The sequence below is a fragment of the Drosophila busckii genome, chromosome 3R, assembly GCF_011750605.1.
Source record: "Drosophila busckii strain San Diego stock center, stock number 13000-0081.31 chromosome 3R, ASM1175060v1, whole genome shotgun sequence".
Taxonomy (NCBI): domain Eukaryota; kingdom Metazoa; phylum Arthropoda; class Insecta; order Diptera; family Drosophilidae; genus Drosophila; species Drosophila busckii.
The window spans coordinates 20,063,684-20,080,237 of record NC_046607.1 but is presented as its reverse complement, the minus strand read 5'-3'; the positions used below and the strand labels follow the sequence as shown (position 1 = coordinate 20,080,237).

Below are 16,554 nucleotides of genomic sequence, written 5' to 3'. Positions count from 1 at the left end.
TTCTTTTATAATTTTGCATAAATATTTAACTTACCAGTGACGTTGCCGCCTGTAGTGGGCAAAGGTAATTTCTCGAAGGCAACACTACGATAGCTAACCTCAGATTTGCCGTTAACTAGCTCGCTCTATAAACAAAAAGTTTATATCATATATAGTTTATTTTTATTATTTATTTACTTACCTTTGTCGTTTGCTGTATTACTTTGGTTGTATGCTCCTCAACGTATTCACTATGCGAATATTGTTCGATACTTTCGACAGCCTGTGGTAAAATGAACATGGAACGAAAGTTAACATATTGCATTTAGTATATATAGTCTAGCAGATATGTGGCACACACACACATATACTTTGGCACTTGCTTGAAAATTACGTTGAGCGAGTTGAGTGGCTTCTGCTTATTATTAAAGCATAGAGCAGAGCACTCATTGATTGATATGGGCGTAACCGCAAGTTGAAAGTGTGAAACAATGCAACAATGCTATTATTAATAATAATAGCAAGACACGCACGTATATTGCTTTAGCAAGGAAGTGGCATTGATTGACGCCTTGTAGTAGCTATGATCATGTGCTATAAAGAATTTCCACACACACACGCACACACACACACACAGACATTACATAAGCGCACACAATATAATGAGCAAGAAAAATCTATTGCTATTGGGCGCATATCCGTGGCCAAAATCGCGCAAAAAGTCAAAGATACAAAATCTTAATAAAAATTCATAATTCTGAGGCTATTAATAAGAAGTACGCGCATTGCCAATCAATAATAAAAACACAACCAAAGCCAAATTGCAATAGGCCACAGCTATATATGCTATATATATATATTGATACACATGTAAATCGTTGTAAACGTCACAGCACCTGAAAAACACTTTCCAGCGATTGAAGCAGCAGCACACGACAAAATGTTGACAGGCGCGAGTAGAAACTGTGACTAAGCAGCCAGTGCCAGTGTTAGGCGCAACTAGTGCAGCGACTAGTCTGCGTCTCTTCCTCTATGCAATTTTTAATAGTTTCCACAATACAAAATGAGCGCAAACACACACACAGGCACACAAACATACATATATATTCTTATTTTAATTACTAGCGTATTTTGATTTGCAGACTGTCGTGCTAAGCGGCGTATACTTGATTTGCTTACGCTCTAGACAACAACAAAATATGAATCAGCCTGCGCCGAAAACGCTTGGACAGCTTCTTAGCGTCGCTCTTAACACCATTTACATATAAATATATATAAAATTTAATTTGCATATATTTATTTCACTATGTTGTTGTTTTTCAAAAATAATTCTAAATTCGTTTTGTATGCAAGGCACTCATAAATGTGTCGAAATTTTTATATGCAAATTTAGTTTCTAACAATTTCGTTTTTGTTGCATTTAGCAGCAGCGCAGTTTGCTTGCCCGCGCGCTACTTTTTTAATTAATTTTTGTTATTAATATAAAAATGTAATAAGTGTTAGACACGCTGCGCTCAAGTGCTAATGGGCAGGCTTGTTTGAATTGAAAGCTAATACACATTACGTATACGTAAAATATATTGTTTGATTAAGTGTAAAAGATTTTGGAAAAGATTTCATAACTTAATGGCAGCACAGTCTGAAATATTTAATTTGTTGCTTTAAACAATCAGAAATAAATAAAACATGCAAAGATTTGGCCTATAATTTAGCTTAGCATAAAAAATGTAAAAAAAACTTCTAAAAAAAATTTTACATATTTTGCTTGTTTGAACATATATAAAACTTAAACACTGATTTACTACGCAAAGCTATAACCTTTGATAAACAACATAATTTAAGCTACTTTATCGACAGCTGTCCATCAACTCATTTAGTTTAGCAGCGCAGCTACTTTATATTAAACATATGGCAGGCGCTTTCCCTCTCTAGTATATTTATAAATAATATTTTAAATTGTGTCAATGTGTTAAGCATCACGTAGTCCATTGTCTATGGCAACATTGTGAACTTTTGCTGAGCTGTTGCCCTTAGAGCGCTAAAAATAGTTAACAAATTCGAAAAAATTTGATGCGCCGCCCACAGTTAAGATGCGCAACTCGATTAATCTTTGTTTCACAGTCAGAGCGTAAAAATTGCAATTTGGGCAAGTTGCCCGCTATATATGAATTGTTTAAAATGCGTGCTCGCTTATAAAGTTGTCATTGCATTTATCTCATTTATCAAGTTGTCAGCAGACAAATTGTACTTACAATAGGCGTTTGCTGAAATAAATATATATTGTATATATATGTGTGTGCATAGCATTGTGTTAAATTTGTTGTTAAATTAGCAATTATTAAACATATTATTAAGTGCTTAATGTGCAGCAAATTCAAAGTGCGCGTTGCGCTTTTGTCACTTTGGGTTTTTGTGTTAAGTGCGTTACATTAAATTAAATTACAATAAACACACAAACAACTTACAAATTACTACTATAGCTAACAAAAGTTGAAGCAGCATTAAAACAAATTTTTTTTAAGTAATGTGCAAGCGCAAAATTAAGCAGCAAGTAGCGCAATGTTTGTTTATAAAATTTGTATCAACATTAAACTAAAACATGCATTTAAATTTCGAGCAAAATTATTATAAATTTTTTGTTGTTTTTTCGATGTTTATACTGAAACAAATTGTATGCTTTTCATTTATTTTTTGTTGTTGTTTTACAATGTTTGCACTTAAATTGTAATGCTTTTGTTTTATTGCTGAGTCTTCCTTTTGCTATATAGACATATGTATGCAAGTTTGTTTGCGTGTTGCTTTTTACATAAACAATTTTGATTTTGTATATAAAAACAACATTTAAGATACGCACAAAAAACACAAACACCAAATGACAATGAAAATTTTGTATAGAATTCATTATAAATTAATGTATGCTCCAATGTTGTTGACTTATATGTTTAAATTATGTTTAATAAATATGTTTAATAATTGCTAATTTTGGTTTTTGCTTGACTAGAGACGTGTGACTAGATTTTGATAATTTGTTAATCAGGCTACCTTAATGGAGAAGCTGCCATTGGGTATATCCTTGCCGCCGAACTTGACGTTGATATCATAATCTCCAGGATCATTTAGTGCATACAGTATATCAAAGACGCCATCCTTTTCAATAACATCAATGTCCACAATTTCACTACAAGATTAAACGCATATAAATATATAAAATCTATAAAATTGTAAGCGCCACGCACCTGCCCTCCTTGTTGGTTATTTTACAGGTAACTGCACCATCGCCCGCTTCACGTGCATCCACCTTCAAGTGTGACTGACTGCCTGAGGGGAGAATCTTGGGCACTTGCTCTACCAATTTGCATTTCTTGGCCTCGCCCGTGGGGAATGCTTCGAGTTTGAAGGGCGAGCCGTCGATTTCCTTGTCGCCATACTTAATGCTGCACTGATATGTGCCGCACTCATCGGGCACAAAGGACACCACATAGGTGCCGCTGGCTACTTCCTCCAGACGCGGCTGCATGGGCTTGCCCTTGGGATTCTTGATGGCCACATTAATGTCAGCCTGACCCGCTTGCTTTGTATCGATTTCAAACTCAGCTGGCAGCGATGCGGGCGTTTTCTTCTTCTCATTGACGCCCTTGACGCGCACCTTGGTGGCTTCGGATTTGGGGAAAACAGTCATGACAAATGGACTGCAATACAAGAAGCGTTAATTAAGTAATTAAAATTAGCATATGGTAAACGCACCTGCAGGGCACTTCAACATCCGCAAACTTAACCTGGCAGGTAAGCACTGAGCCCGCCTTGGGCGGCACATAGTGCACAGCATAAATGCAATTGCCTTTGTCCTCGACGCTCAGATTGTCCACGGGTATGCCCTCGGAGTTGGTGAGCTTAACAGCAATGCGGCCAGGACCAGCCTCGCCCACATCCACATTGAATAGCGTGGGCACGCCCTCACGCACTTGACCATGCTCAATGCCTGGACCATAAACTTTCACCTTGCTGGGATCCACAGTTTCCTCCACCAGCACGCGGAATGGCGAACCGGGTATATGCTTATCAGCAAAGCGTATGGTTATGTCATACTCTCCCGGATCTGTAGCCAAGTAGTCCACATCGCAGCTGCCATCGCGATTATCCGTGCATGTCATCTTAGCCTCAGAGGGGCCTTCAATAGCAAGCGACAAGCCGCCATTGCCAGCGCCCTTGGTTTCCACTGTAAACTTGTTCTTCTGATTGGTCAAACCCTTCTCCAAACCAGGTCCATAGGCCTTGCAGCGCGTTGGATCGCAGCCGCTCTTTACATTCACCACAAAGGGTGAGCCAGGCACGGGTATGTTGTCGTACATTAGCTCAATGGTATGACGACCTGCCTCAAAGGGCGTGTACATAATGCGGAATATATCATCAGTGGGGCCCATCATCTTATTGGGCAGCACATGGCCCATGGGATCAAAGATAGCGCAGGATAATTTGCCGCTGTCAATGTTGCTGCCCACTTTGCTCATGTCCACAGTAAAGTCCGTAGCAGCGTTCATTATAACACCTGGAAGAGCAGATAGCGTGAGATTAGCTTGTGCATTCATGTTTCGATTTATATGCAAGGCAACAACAATTAGTTAAGTTTTAAACAATAACAAGACAAGTATGTAAATAAATAAAAACAACAACAAGTTAGATTTTGCAGTAAGTTGTACTTTTGCTTTTGTTTTGGAGCTGGGCTGGGTCAGTAGCAGAGGCTTGGATTAGATTTCATTGGCAACAGAGCAGCAGCTGCTTGCAGGCATTCGAATTGGGCCAACGGGCAACTTGATGGCATTTGCTCCTACCATGCGGCTGTATGCCAATGCCGCTGACGCGCGTATTCTTCAGATTGGGCAGCGGCACAATCAGCGGCTGAAAGGGCGAGCCCTGTATGTGGCGCTCATTGAAGGTTATATTGACGCTATAGTCGCCGGCCTCGGTGGGCAGATAGGCCACATTGCAGGTGCCGTCGCCGTTGTCGCGGCAATTGATCGCAGCCTCGCAGGGACCCTCGACGGTGACGCCCAAGCCGCCTTGGCCCGCGCCACGTGTATCGATCATAAATTCCGCTGGCTGCCCAACAATGCCGCGCTCCAGTCCCGGTCCATAGGCATGCACCTTGTTGGAATCGCTGCCTGTTAGACACTGCAGGCGGAAGGGGCGTGGCGTTATAGGCGTGCCGCCAAAGCAAATGCTGAGCAAATACTCGCCCAGCTGTGTGGGCGTAAAGTTCACCAGAAATCCCTCGGCAGTGGGTATAATATGAGCCTTCACGCGATTACCCGATGGACTGGTAATGGTCACCGCCAAGTCCGCCTTGGGCAGTCCGTGCGTAATAATGCGAAACTGCTGCAAACTGTTGAGTGGTGCGGCTTGTGGTATTGAATGAAATATGAATGAGACTTAAACTTTTGTACCACACGACAAGTGCACAGTGCATGTCAAACTGTAAAATGAACTTAATGCTTGTATAATGTGCTACTTACTGGGCTCCAGTCCATCCACTTTGATCTTGGACACATCCACTGTCTGCTCCACCACCACTTTCTGTCCCAGAGGCACGCGCTGTCCGCCATAGGTCATGGTTGTGGTATAGGCGCCCTTCATGGGTGGAATGACTTCGACGGAGTAAGTGCTGTCCTCGTTGTCGATGATGCGGCAAGGCACATCCAGCTTGGTCTCCTCATGCACCACCTTAACCTTCAGCTCGGCATCGCCAGCCTCACGCGCATCCACATTGAAGTGCGTGGGCGCATTGGGTCGCACGCCAGGCTGCAGCCAAGGACCAAACGCCTGCACTTTGCTTGCATCCACAGGCACGCCCACATAGATGCGATGCGGCGAGTTGGGTGTGGAGACGCCGCCATAGTTAACTGCAAAGCACAGAAATTAAACTCAGTCATTATAATGTGCAAATGTTGGACGCACCTTCCACTGTATGCGGCACTCCTGATGTGGGCGTATAGCTGATCTTCTTGGTGCCATCTGGATTGCTCTTGAGCTGCACTGGCAACTTGTTGCCATAAACATCCTGCACCACCACATCGAGCGGCGCATTGCCCGCCTTGCTGGTGTCTACATCAAAGCTGGTCATTTGATTTATGGTAACGCCATTTTTCTCCAATCCCGGACCGCTTGCCTTAACCAGCTCAGGATGGAAGTCAGTGCGTGGCAATATTTGCGCTATGAATGGCGACTTGGGTATATCCTCATTGTCGCACAGTATATGCACAGCATACTCGCCCACCGCTGTGGGATGATACTTGACCAAAGCGGAGCCATCGCCATTGTCATGGCATTCAATCTCCGCCTGCGAGGGACCGGCCACAGTGAAGCCCAGTGCGCCGGTTTCTCCATTGGTCTCGACTACAAATGCAGCGGGATAGCCAATGACACCGCTGCTCAAACCTGGACCATAAGCAACTATCGAAGATTCCTTCTTGGGACCCACTTTCACCTCAATCGGCGACTTGGGCACCTCCTGCCCGCTGTACGTCACCATAACCACATAGCGTCCCTCTTTAGTGGGATAATAGTGGCACTCATAGGTGTTGCCATCAATCTTGGACTGCATTACATTCTGATTCATGCCGCCGGGACCAATGACGCGCACATCGGGCACACCCTCGCCGGCGCCCTCGGTGTGTATCTTAAAGTCCGCATCATCACCCACGCGCACGCCCGTTGCCTGCAGGCCACGTCCAGATACGCGCACCTTGCGTGCATCCGACAGCGGCGCCACCTTCACTGGGAACGGACTGTTGGGTATGGGCGTGCCGGCATAGAAAACATTCACCGAATGCAAACCCTGCATGGCTGTCATATATTCACAACGCCAAGTATCCTCCTCCAGCTGACGCACCTTGGCAGCCACCGAAGTCTTGTGATTGGCTGGATCAATAATGATAACCTCGGGTACACCACGACCCGCATCCTTGGTGAGTATATCAAAGAATGTGCCCTTCTTAATGGTCACACCGCTGGGCTGTATGCCAGGACCGGTAACCTTGACCTTCGAAGCATCGCCAGCATGTCCCTCAACCTTAACAGGGAACGGCGACTTGGGTATATCACGACCCGAGTACAGCACAGTCACCTTATGCAAACCCTCAGCTTTAGGTATATACGAAATGGTATAGGTCAAGTTCTTGTCGTTGTTGAAACGCACATCAGCCTTTTCCACAACGCCATTGGGTCCCTCAATCTGCACATCAACAACACCTAATGAAAAAAACTATATATTTAATATTTTATAACATTTTAATATTTTATAGCACTTACCCTTGCCCGCTGAGAAAGTTTCAACAGTAAAGTTGGCAGGTGCACCCACAACTGGACCAATGGGCTCAATGCCGGGACCATAAGCACGCACTCTGTTTAAATAAAAATGTTTTATTTAGTTTAAAGCAACGCAAAGCAAGTGTCAATCAAATTAACATGCAAGTGGCCAGTTATATACTTGAATTAAAAAAAGAAAGTGTAAGTTGTAGCAACTAAAATTGGCCAAATATTAAAAACAACAGCTGCTAATTATTATAAAATTTCTGCTAAGTAGTTGACACTACATAAAATTTCAACGACAGCCTAAGAGTATGCAATGCTTTTATTCAAAATTATAGCTGCTAGCTTATGCTACTTTTGTTTTAGCAATAGCAGAAATACAAAAAGTTAATTGTTGCTAATGCTTCGCAAATTTCTTAGAACGCGTCTACAGCTGGCCGAAAAAACATTGGTTTAGTGTTAACAGTTTGGTAATAACAAAAGCGCTAATGAAGCCGCACAAAGCGCGAGCAAAGAATTCACATACAAGAGCAAACAACAAACAAAATAGCAGCAGGCAGTCGGCACTCAGCAGCAGCGTTGAGGTATCCATTAGATACGCGCGCTCAAGGTAAAGCCGCAGAAAAAAAAATTATTAAAAAATATATATAAAAAATAAAACTGGTAGAACATTTAAATCTCAGGCAGCAGCAGCAGCAGCGGCAGCAGCAAGAGCGAAAACAGCTTAGAGGCATTCAAGTAGCCAAAACACGAATAACACAAGCTCAGAGTAAGAGAAAGAGAGAGCCAGAGAATTAAAGGCATGCCGAACTTACCGCGGCGGAGGAATGCTGAATGTCGTACATTAAATATATATATATATGGCATATAGGTTGGTAGGTAGGTAGTTGGGCAGATTTGGATTTATATACAGATATTTGCAGAGCGGGTTTGTTGAAAAACAAAAACAATAATCCAATAAATTAAATACAAAATATCGCGCCCAATATGCATACATACATCGATATATAGTAAAATTATAAAAAAAGAGAGAAATAGAGAGAGAGAGAAAGAGAAACGAGATTAAAATTGATCAGTTGTCAGCACATGGTTTGAAATTTCGACAGTTGCAACTTGAGTTAAAAGCAATAGAGTGAAAACTAAAGTTTTGAGTCTTAGAACGTGCCCTAAGTTGCACTTAAGTCTAAGTTTAGTTTAAACTGCACTCACCTATTGGGATTTGTTTTGGGACGCAGTGGAGCGCCAGACTTCAACTTGGAATTGGGATATTGCGATAGATACGTCATCATGGACTGCTCATCCACATTGGGATTGACCAGCTCCTCGGGCTTGATCAGCTGACGCACATTGAGCCAATCATCAGCTAGACCCATAGCCTCGGAGGCGTTCTGCACAGCATCCTTGGGATCCCACAGCTCCCAGTCGGGGCAAAGACCTGGCGCGCAGGCATCGACCAAAGCGCCAACAGCTTTGCCTGTGGTCCAATCATTGGTGAAGTTATTAATGGGCATATCGGGTATTCTGGCGTGTATCCAATTCAGCAAGCTGCACTCAGAAATAAACATAAATTATAATGTGCATGTGATATGGAGTTAGATTAAAGCTTAGGCTGCTTACCGCTGCTTGGGCGTCGGGCCCGAGCCATTCAGTTGCTTCTCATCCTCGCCATCCCACATGGGCATCGATATCGAGTAGTGCAGAATGAGCGTCCATATAAGGCCCAGTATCAGCTTCAGCTTGCAGTCCACAATATCCGAAGAGTCTGCAAAAGAGACTTGTTAAACCGGATGCGTAGATATGTCTATGTCTACATGGCTGATGACTGCCACCGTTAGCGGCAATTGCAAACGTCATAAATTGTTTATGTATATTAAACTTGTTGTTGTTGGTCAGCTACTGAGCTGCCAATTATGTGCAAAAATGTTTAGCTAACTGTTACAGCAAGTTGGCTGCAAGTCTCTCTCTCTCTCTCTCTCTCCAGCCTTGGCTTGCATCACATACTTGGCCTGGTCAAGTTCAGGGCTAATGTGCACGCGACCAAGCCAAAGCCAAGCTAAGCAGTCAAGCGAGTTCCAAACGTTTTGTTATGTTAAACGCACAAGTTTTGCTTAAGCTTTTGTGAGTTTATTGAACTATGATGATTTCCTAGCACTGATTGTCACACACACACACAGCGCAGCAGAGTGAAAGGTTCTAGTTGGCTACGCTTATCTATAACAATCTATAACATGGCAATTAAACAATTAAGCAACGCCTGCATAGATTATACAACACAGCTGGCATACTTTCTAACAACAACAACAAAAAAGTTGTTAAGACCATAACAACAATAACAGCAACTGACTGCAGTTTTATCAACGTGAAAGTTGAGCGAAACTTTTGTAATTTTAAACGCTTGACGCTTGTCAAAAATATTCAATGACGTAGTTAAATTGCATTTGCATAAAAACTAAAATTTTCTTTTTTTTTGTTTTTGCGCTAGCAGAACAAACGTTGCTGCTGCTGTTGACGCTGCTTTGGCTGCTCAACGAGCCGTTAAACCATTTGCTGATATAGCGCGGCTATAAAACAAACACATACACATACAAATACACATATGTAGGCGTGCACTGCCAAAAATAAATTCCTTATTTGTTTAGCCAGCAGCTTAAAATGTTTAATTAAATAATTTTACGACTGCAACATTTTTAGCTCAAACCAAACTTAGACGCATCACTGAAAATATTTAATACATTTTTAAAATATTTTTTGAATAACTTTTTATTAATTTTTGTAGCCAAATAGCTTAAATTGTACTTTATTACTTCAACTAATAAATTGCTAAAACTAATTATTAATTTTTATTACAAGCAGCTTGCATTTTTTATGCAAGCAATCAATAAATATTTATGTTTAAAGTCAAATTAAAAATTGTTATCATCAATAAAATGTCTAATAATTTTTTAAATATTTTTATTGTTCTACTTTCATTATTTTTTATAAGCATTTTAAATAAAATATGCCTAATGCTTAATTTATTTGCACAGTGTATATTTGTATTTGTAACTAACTCTTGTTTTTTTTTATGGCCTGTACCTCCCATACAATATTATTGCTAAATTTACAATTTGGCTTTGTTTACTTTAGTGGCTGCCACTTGTATATGGCATAAACCAGTTGCCGGTTGCCAGTTGTCACTTGAAATGCGTTGACCATTTAGATGAACAAAAAAAAATGCTCAATGCCCAATGACAAATGTTTTATGCGCAGTCAGGCCCAGTCGGCAGTCCATTGACATATTTTGTTTTTGCAAAGAAAGCAGCAATTAAAACGGCGCATAGCTAAGACAAATTGCCAACGTTGATTTGGCTAATTAGACAACAGCAGCAGCAGCAGCAGGCAGGCAGCTACAGCAATAGTTGCTGGCGTGCCAAGCTGAGATGACAGCCAGACAGTTGGTGGTAACTGTGCCGGCAACTGGAAACGCTTGTCAATTCAGCTGATGCAGCAGCAGCAGTCGAAGAATGCTGTAAACAATGTAGATATATGCTAATAGTTTGGCAAGCAAACTTGCATATTAAAGCAGTTGACACGTTGCTGCAACATGCCACAAATGGCGCTGGCGCTGTCTAGAATTTGGCAACATGGCATTAACAGCAATGACTGAGCGGAAAAAGAAATTGCAGCCGCCAAGAGAATTATGATGTTAAGCGTGGAGCTGTGGAAATCAGCTTAATTTACAATCGGACCAAGACCAAAAGCAACAGCTCAAGACCGGCTTGGGTCACAGTCTACAAAGGCACGCGCATGCAATGATTTTTCCAGCTATTTTTCCAACGGCACCTTAAGTGTGTTTGTGTCTGTGTCTGCGTCTGCGGCAAACCAGTTGTAGTTGTTGTCTGCCTAATCATGCCCCGGCATGTAGCATAGACTGTAGCTGAAGCTGAAGCTTAAGCTTTGTTGCCGCTGCTCGTCGCGTTGCTAATTAAATTAGAGTCAGAGTCAAGCTCAAACGGTGCCAAGCACAGTTACCACATTGTTGGCATAGCTTAGAAAGTTGCACTCGAATTTTGTTTTTGGGCAGCTTTTTGGCGTGGGCTGCAGTTGCAACAAGTATACGCGCCGTTGTGCCACATACAATTGACAGCACATTTTTCATTGTCAGCGCACACTTGTTGCTCATTTCTCAGTTTTTGGGGTTAATTGAAGTTGAGTGGCAATTTGCATAGAATTGAGACTGTGTTGCAATCAAAACTGTAATCTTATCAGCGCTGCTATTTTAATCAAGCGCATGACGTCGTTAACTTGGTTACCAAGCACAATCGATTTGAGCGTCTAGAGCATCATCATTGCTATTTTAAGTGCTGCAGCTGTCTCTAATTAGTGACGTCATATAACGTAATAAAATATGCAATGATTAATACGTGACTGCATTGAACATTGACATCCACATCATCGACACATTTCTGGCGTGTGATTTAGCAAAGGTGTTCAACGGAAATGCTTAACTATGTTTCAGAAATTTGAGTCACCTACGTGAGTTTTTCGGACTGCAACAGTCAAAACGGAAGGCAGCATATAAATATTTATGAGCTAACTAAGCTTCCTGCTTAGTCAAAGAAACTCTACAAAAATTCCCTTTAGATAAACTAGCATAAATATTTGTTTTAATCAGCCGCACTTGAAAAAAGAAAAACAACAAAACTGTCACAAACTCGTTGTTGTTATTAACTTTAGATTGTGCAAATTTGTTTTTTAGCAAACAAACAGTATATTTGGTAGGTACAGTCGAGCACAGGCGACTGTTTAAGACGCTGTACATAAAGCTAAGAATTTTTATCGTAGACTCAGCTCAGCCTTTTACTCAACTTAAGCGCTCTAATAAGCAAACAAATTATTAGCAGCTACAATTTATTCTTAAGCAGAATTTATGTTTATTCACAAGCAATCAAAGTTTACGCTAAAAATTGGGTCAGCTCTGAGTTTGCTCTGCATGTTACTCAATTACAAATAAATACTTATGAATGTGACTCAGCGCCCCATCCGCAATAACAATCAATTGTCTGTGACAAATTGAGCTACGTTATACAATTTCCCGAAAAGAAATAGCTATGTATATAAGCAAAACATAACAAACATTTAACAGACACTTAATCAAACAGCAGAAGACTTGCAAAAAAAAAAAACATTTTTTTTTTTGCAAGCCGCAGCAGCGACCGCAAACCAAGCAAAACTCAAAAACTCAAAACGCGCAGAAAGCTACAGATGATGTCATTGAGCAAACTGAGCGACTTTTATCTTTTGTATATAGCACGTATTAGGCTCTTGCTGCTCTTTGCTTAGCAAATTTTACATCTCTTTTTTTAATTTGTTATTTTTTTTTTGCATTTTATTGCGCACGAGTGTTTTTATCATACGTGTTGCTGGATTTAAGTTTTATTTTAAACTATATCAGCTAAAGTGATCTTCACAGTCACAAATCGCTGCTAATTCAATTGAATTGAAGCTCAAGCAAATTAAATTGCAAAACTTTTATAAACCAGTTATAAATCACACTTTTACCACAGGAAGAGGCGCAGCTTGTTAAAATTAATTATTGCAATAATTCAGCAATGGATTAAACACTTCCAAGAAATAGCTTAAGCGGCAACTTTTACTATTGATAAAAAGTGAAGGGGGGGCTCTAATACACTCAGTTCATTATGTATTTGGGCAAAAGATTGTCAAGAACAACAGTTACTCCTATAAATAGTCATAAAGTTGAACAACAGCTAGTCGCTGGGATTCTATTTTGTTTAAATATATGCAAGCTGAGCAGATTAACAAAGTGGCTGACAGCAATAATTTTGCAAATGATTCACAAAAAATTAAATTTTAATTATGAAATTCGCTTTAACAGTCTGACTTTGCACACAGATAAGTTTCAGAGCTTATCATTGACAATCAATTGTATTTATTGCAAACGAAAGCGAAAGTTGCCAAATGTTGATTAGCTAAAATATAAATAAATGCTGATAAATTGAGATTGCAGGCACATACTTGTGTTTGTGCCAATTGACAGCAGACTACAAAGTATTTGTTCAAGCCTCTCCACCAGACAACAATTTATCTTTTTGCTTAGCTCTACAATATATTTTTTAAAAAAATTCGTTGATAGTAAAAAAAAACGCTTGCTGCTGAAATATGTATGTTAACATTATTTACGTAGCTGTCAATTATTGACAAACAGGTTTTTAATATGTACAGACACACAAACTGAACTAAAACTCTTATCTATATGTTTGTGCCCTAATGGAATAACGGGCATACTCAAAAGCAACCCGTTGATATTGAAGTTTATGTACAAATGCATGTCTTATCAATTACGTCACGGATGTAGCATTCAAAAGTAAATAAACACTTTAAAATTTTCTATACAGTTGCACTAATTAAATACTTTAAAGTGTATGCTTAAGTTGAGCACATTTAACTGAAGAGCTAGTCACAGATTTATATATAAGTTGTAATATAGTTAGTAGTAACTTGACTGCAACCCTGCTTTAAAAATTTAGTTTGATAAAGTGTATATAATAGTTGGCTGCTTGTCTTTCTGTCTTTATAGTCTATAACTGATACTGACTCATACAAATCAGCGGCTTAACCCAAACTAGCCGTATCAGTTGCTTATTAGTTTTCTTAATCAATGCTAATTAGCACGCTTGAAGATGCCGTTAGCTTGCATTGACAGCAATTGAGTTGTTACCTTCAATATTTGTCCACGCTTCGCTGCTGTTGACCATCAAGTTAAGATAATGTTATGAGCTCACTTTAAACGCATTCACCTGTGCAAACAACTGCAACTAAATTTGTCATACTCTATCTCAATTATGCACACAATTTGTTTAACAAATGAAAGTAAAACTCGCATTGAGTCTGTACTGAGCGCCATATGACATCATTTGTTGTTTTTTAGAGAGACATTGAAATATAAAAATTAACAATAATATACACATTATATAGAAGTACAGACAAAACGCTTAGCTTGGAATGCAGTGTAGAGAGACGTTAACTTTGAAAATATGCCAAGACTTTTGCTTTTTGCTTTATCTGCTGCGTGCTTAAAGTTGATAATATTTTATTATGCAACTAATTATTTATTCATTGGTGTTGTTAGAGAAGTTTGTCTCATGGCCAATTGGGCCGGGCAACGTGACGCGCTGCGAATTCTTAGAAATCGATATCACTATAGATAAATCAGATTTTGCTTACTCACCAATATTAACAATTTTAATGCCCTCATCTTGCAGGAATTTCAGCGCAACTGAGACATTCTCCAATTTCTGGCTGCGGAATGTTGGGCGTTTATTATGTTTGGGCAAACGTTTCTGGGACAGCACCTCGATGAGCGCTATTAAACGCAGACCATCGGAGAGATCCGTTTCCAGATTGTTGATGGAGCGATCAATGGTCTTCAAGTGCTCATTGGCCCAGCGTGTAAAGGTATTCTGTTGGATTTTCTTCCATTGCGCATCCTCGGCAAGATCACGTTCAGCCTCCATGTCTTCGTCGAAGTTCTCCTCGTATTGTTCCGACTGTGGGTTATGTGCATTAATATATGTTTGTATGTATGTATGTTTGTTTGTTTGTGCGTATGAAATGCAAGCTAATGTGGTGGGTGTTGGATTTAACTGGAGAAACCACTTAATGCGAAATGCATATTCCCAACTGCTGTCAATCGCTTTTGTGGGCACTGCGAGAGGCTGCAGAGTGGTTCAAATTGAATTCGTTGCGATCTAAGCTGACAAGGTGTGGCCTATCATGGGCGCTGGACACGCCGCCGGCTTGTTCCAGTTTTTAGTCTCACACACACGCCAACACACACACACACTCACACATAAGCAGGCACAGCAGCTAAGTGGACATGCGGTAAACTTTCCACAGCTTGAGGCCCAAAGCTGCAGCGAAATTAAAATACACTTCTCTCATTTACATACATAACTCTACTCATATGCATAGATATGAATAATTTACTACTCAAACGGTGGTGTTAGAATTTGTTTTTAATTTGTCGTAAAAGCAACTGTTTTTTTTTATTCAATTCCCATGAAACATAAAATTTTAAGTGTGTGTGTAGGGTATGCACAAGTTCTAAAAGCAAACGAATAAACGCCCAAAATATAAAGAACGTCACCAACAACAAGAAGTTGAATAAAAGCGGCAACGAGTGGACGAGTTAAGTTCACATATGTATGTATGTTTGTGTTGGTGTGTGAGCGTGTGTGTGTGTTTAGCTCGCCGCAAATAGAGTAGACGTCTGGCGAGAAAAGGGCTAGAGAAAGAAATGAAGCTAAGGCGACGCCACATAACAAACACACACACATACAAGCATGTTTGTATGTATTTGGTATTTGCTGCGCTTGCTGAGCAGCGTGTGAAGTTCATTAACATTTTCATTAATTGCGAAATGTCTGCGAGCGACAAAACGCAATGTAAAAATATTTGCAATTAAAAGAAATAATACTGTAGCGCCCACCGCTAACTAAAAAGGTTTAAATAAGCTTTAATTTTAAGCCAACTGAGGAGAAAAGAACGCGCACCTGCACTTGTTGATAAAACGCCGGCTCGTAGTTGTTATTGTAGTTATCGTTGTAATTTGTTGCTGGCTGCTGTGCGTAGAAACTTAAATTGCTGCAGTTGTTGCTATTCCCGTTCCCGTTGTTGTTGTTGTTGTTGTTGTTATTGCTATAAACACACGCGTTATTGTTTGACTGCAAATTTGGCGGGTTCTTTCTTATGTTGTTGTTGTTGTTGCTGTGATTTAAATATATTGTCGCCTGTGTCGTTTGACCGCTTCCGTTTGTATAATTCGCGTTTTGCACTAATAACTCGCCAACAGGAACAACCGCACCGCCACTGATCTGTTGGGCTCTACTATTATTACTCTTGTTAATATTATTTGCTACAGCTGGATTTCTTTGCTGCCGCTCGACGACGACGTCTTTACTGTTCAGCGCACTCCCGTTAACTAACATCACCTGTTGATCGTTGTACATTTTGACGGCCGGTTTATTGTTGCTCATCTTGTTGCTGTTTCTCTTTATTGTTACTGTGGTTGTTGTTGTTATTTCTTTTTGTTTTGCTGTTGCTTTTGATCAGAGAGCGTTGGTTATCACGCTTTTCTCGCTGGCGCGCTCTCTCTCTCTCTCTCTCTCCGCTCTCGATTGTTGGTTATCGCGCTGTTGCTCTCGTGGTATTTTTATGTTACTCACATACGGTCACACTTGGCTTTGACCGTTGAATTCGAATCAATTG

The 16,554-nt window shown here is 40.4% G+C and overlaps 1 protein-coding gene across 5 annotated transcripts in view; it reads right to left on the bottom strand.

Annotated features, from left to right (window-relative positions):
* Positions 1 to 16,554, bottom strand: part of LOC108603338 (filamin-A) — a 24,437-nt gene extending 7,883 nt beyond the window's left edge. The window contains exons 1-14 of one of the 5 annotated variants that reach the window (XM_017992063.1): positions 15,840 to 16,554; positions 14,516 to 14,834; positions 8,902 to 9,046; positions 8,494 to 8,829; positions 8,100 to 8,114; positions 7,285 to 7,376; positions 5,932 to 7,224; positions 5,490 to 5,876; positions 4,809 to 5,375; positions 3,724 to 4,525; positions 3,216 to 3,668; positions 3,022 to 3,157; positions 182 to 262; positions 35 to 125 (exon numbers count right to left, since the gene is read on the bottom strand). In XM_017992063.1, the coding sequence (XP_017847552.1) occupies positions 35 to 125; positions 182 to 262; positions 3,022 to 3,157; positions 3,216 to 3,668; positions 3,724 to 4,525; positions 4,809 to 5,375; positions 5,490 to 5,876; positions 5,932 to 7,224; positions 7,285 to 7,376; positions 8,100 to 8,114; positions 8,494 to 8,829; positions 8,902 to 9,046; positions 14,516 to 14,834; positions 15,840 to 16,322 (5,200 nt within the window). In that variant the 5' untranslated portion in view covers positions 16,323 to 16,554. Of the gene's footprint in view, positions 1 to 34; positions 126 to 181; positions 263 to 875; positions 967 to 3,021; positions 3,158 to 3,215; positions 3,669 to 3,723; positions 4,526 to 4,808; positions 5,376 to 5,489; positions 5,877 to 5,931; positions 7,225 to 7,284; positions 7,377 to 8,099; positions 8,115 to 8,493; positions 8,830 to 8,901; positions 9,047 to 14,515; positions 14,835 to 15,839 lie in introns of those variants that run through there. The other 4 variants (XM_017992064.1, XM_017992066.1, XM_017992067.1 and 1 more) reach the window with 4 other exon arrangements.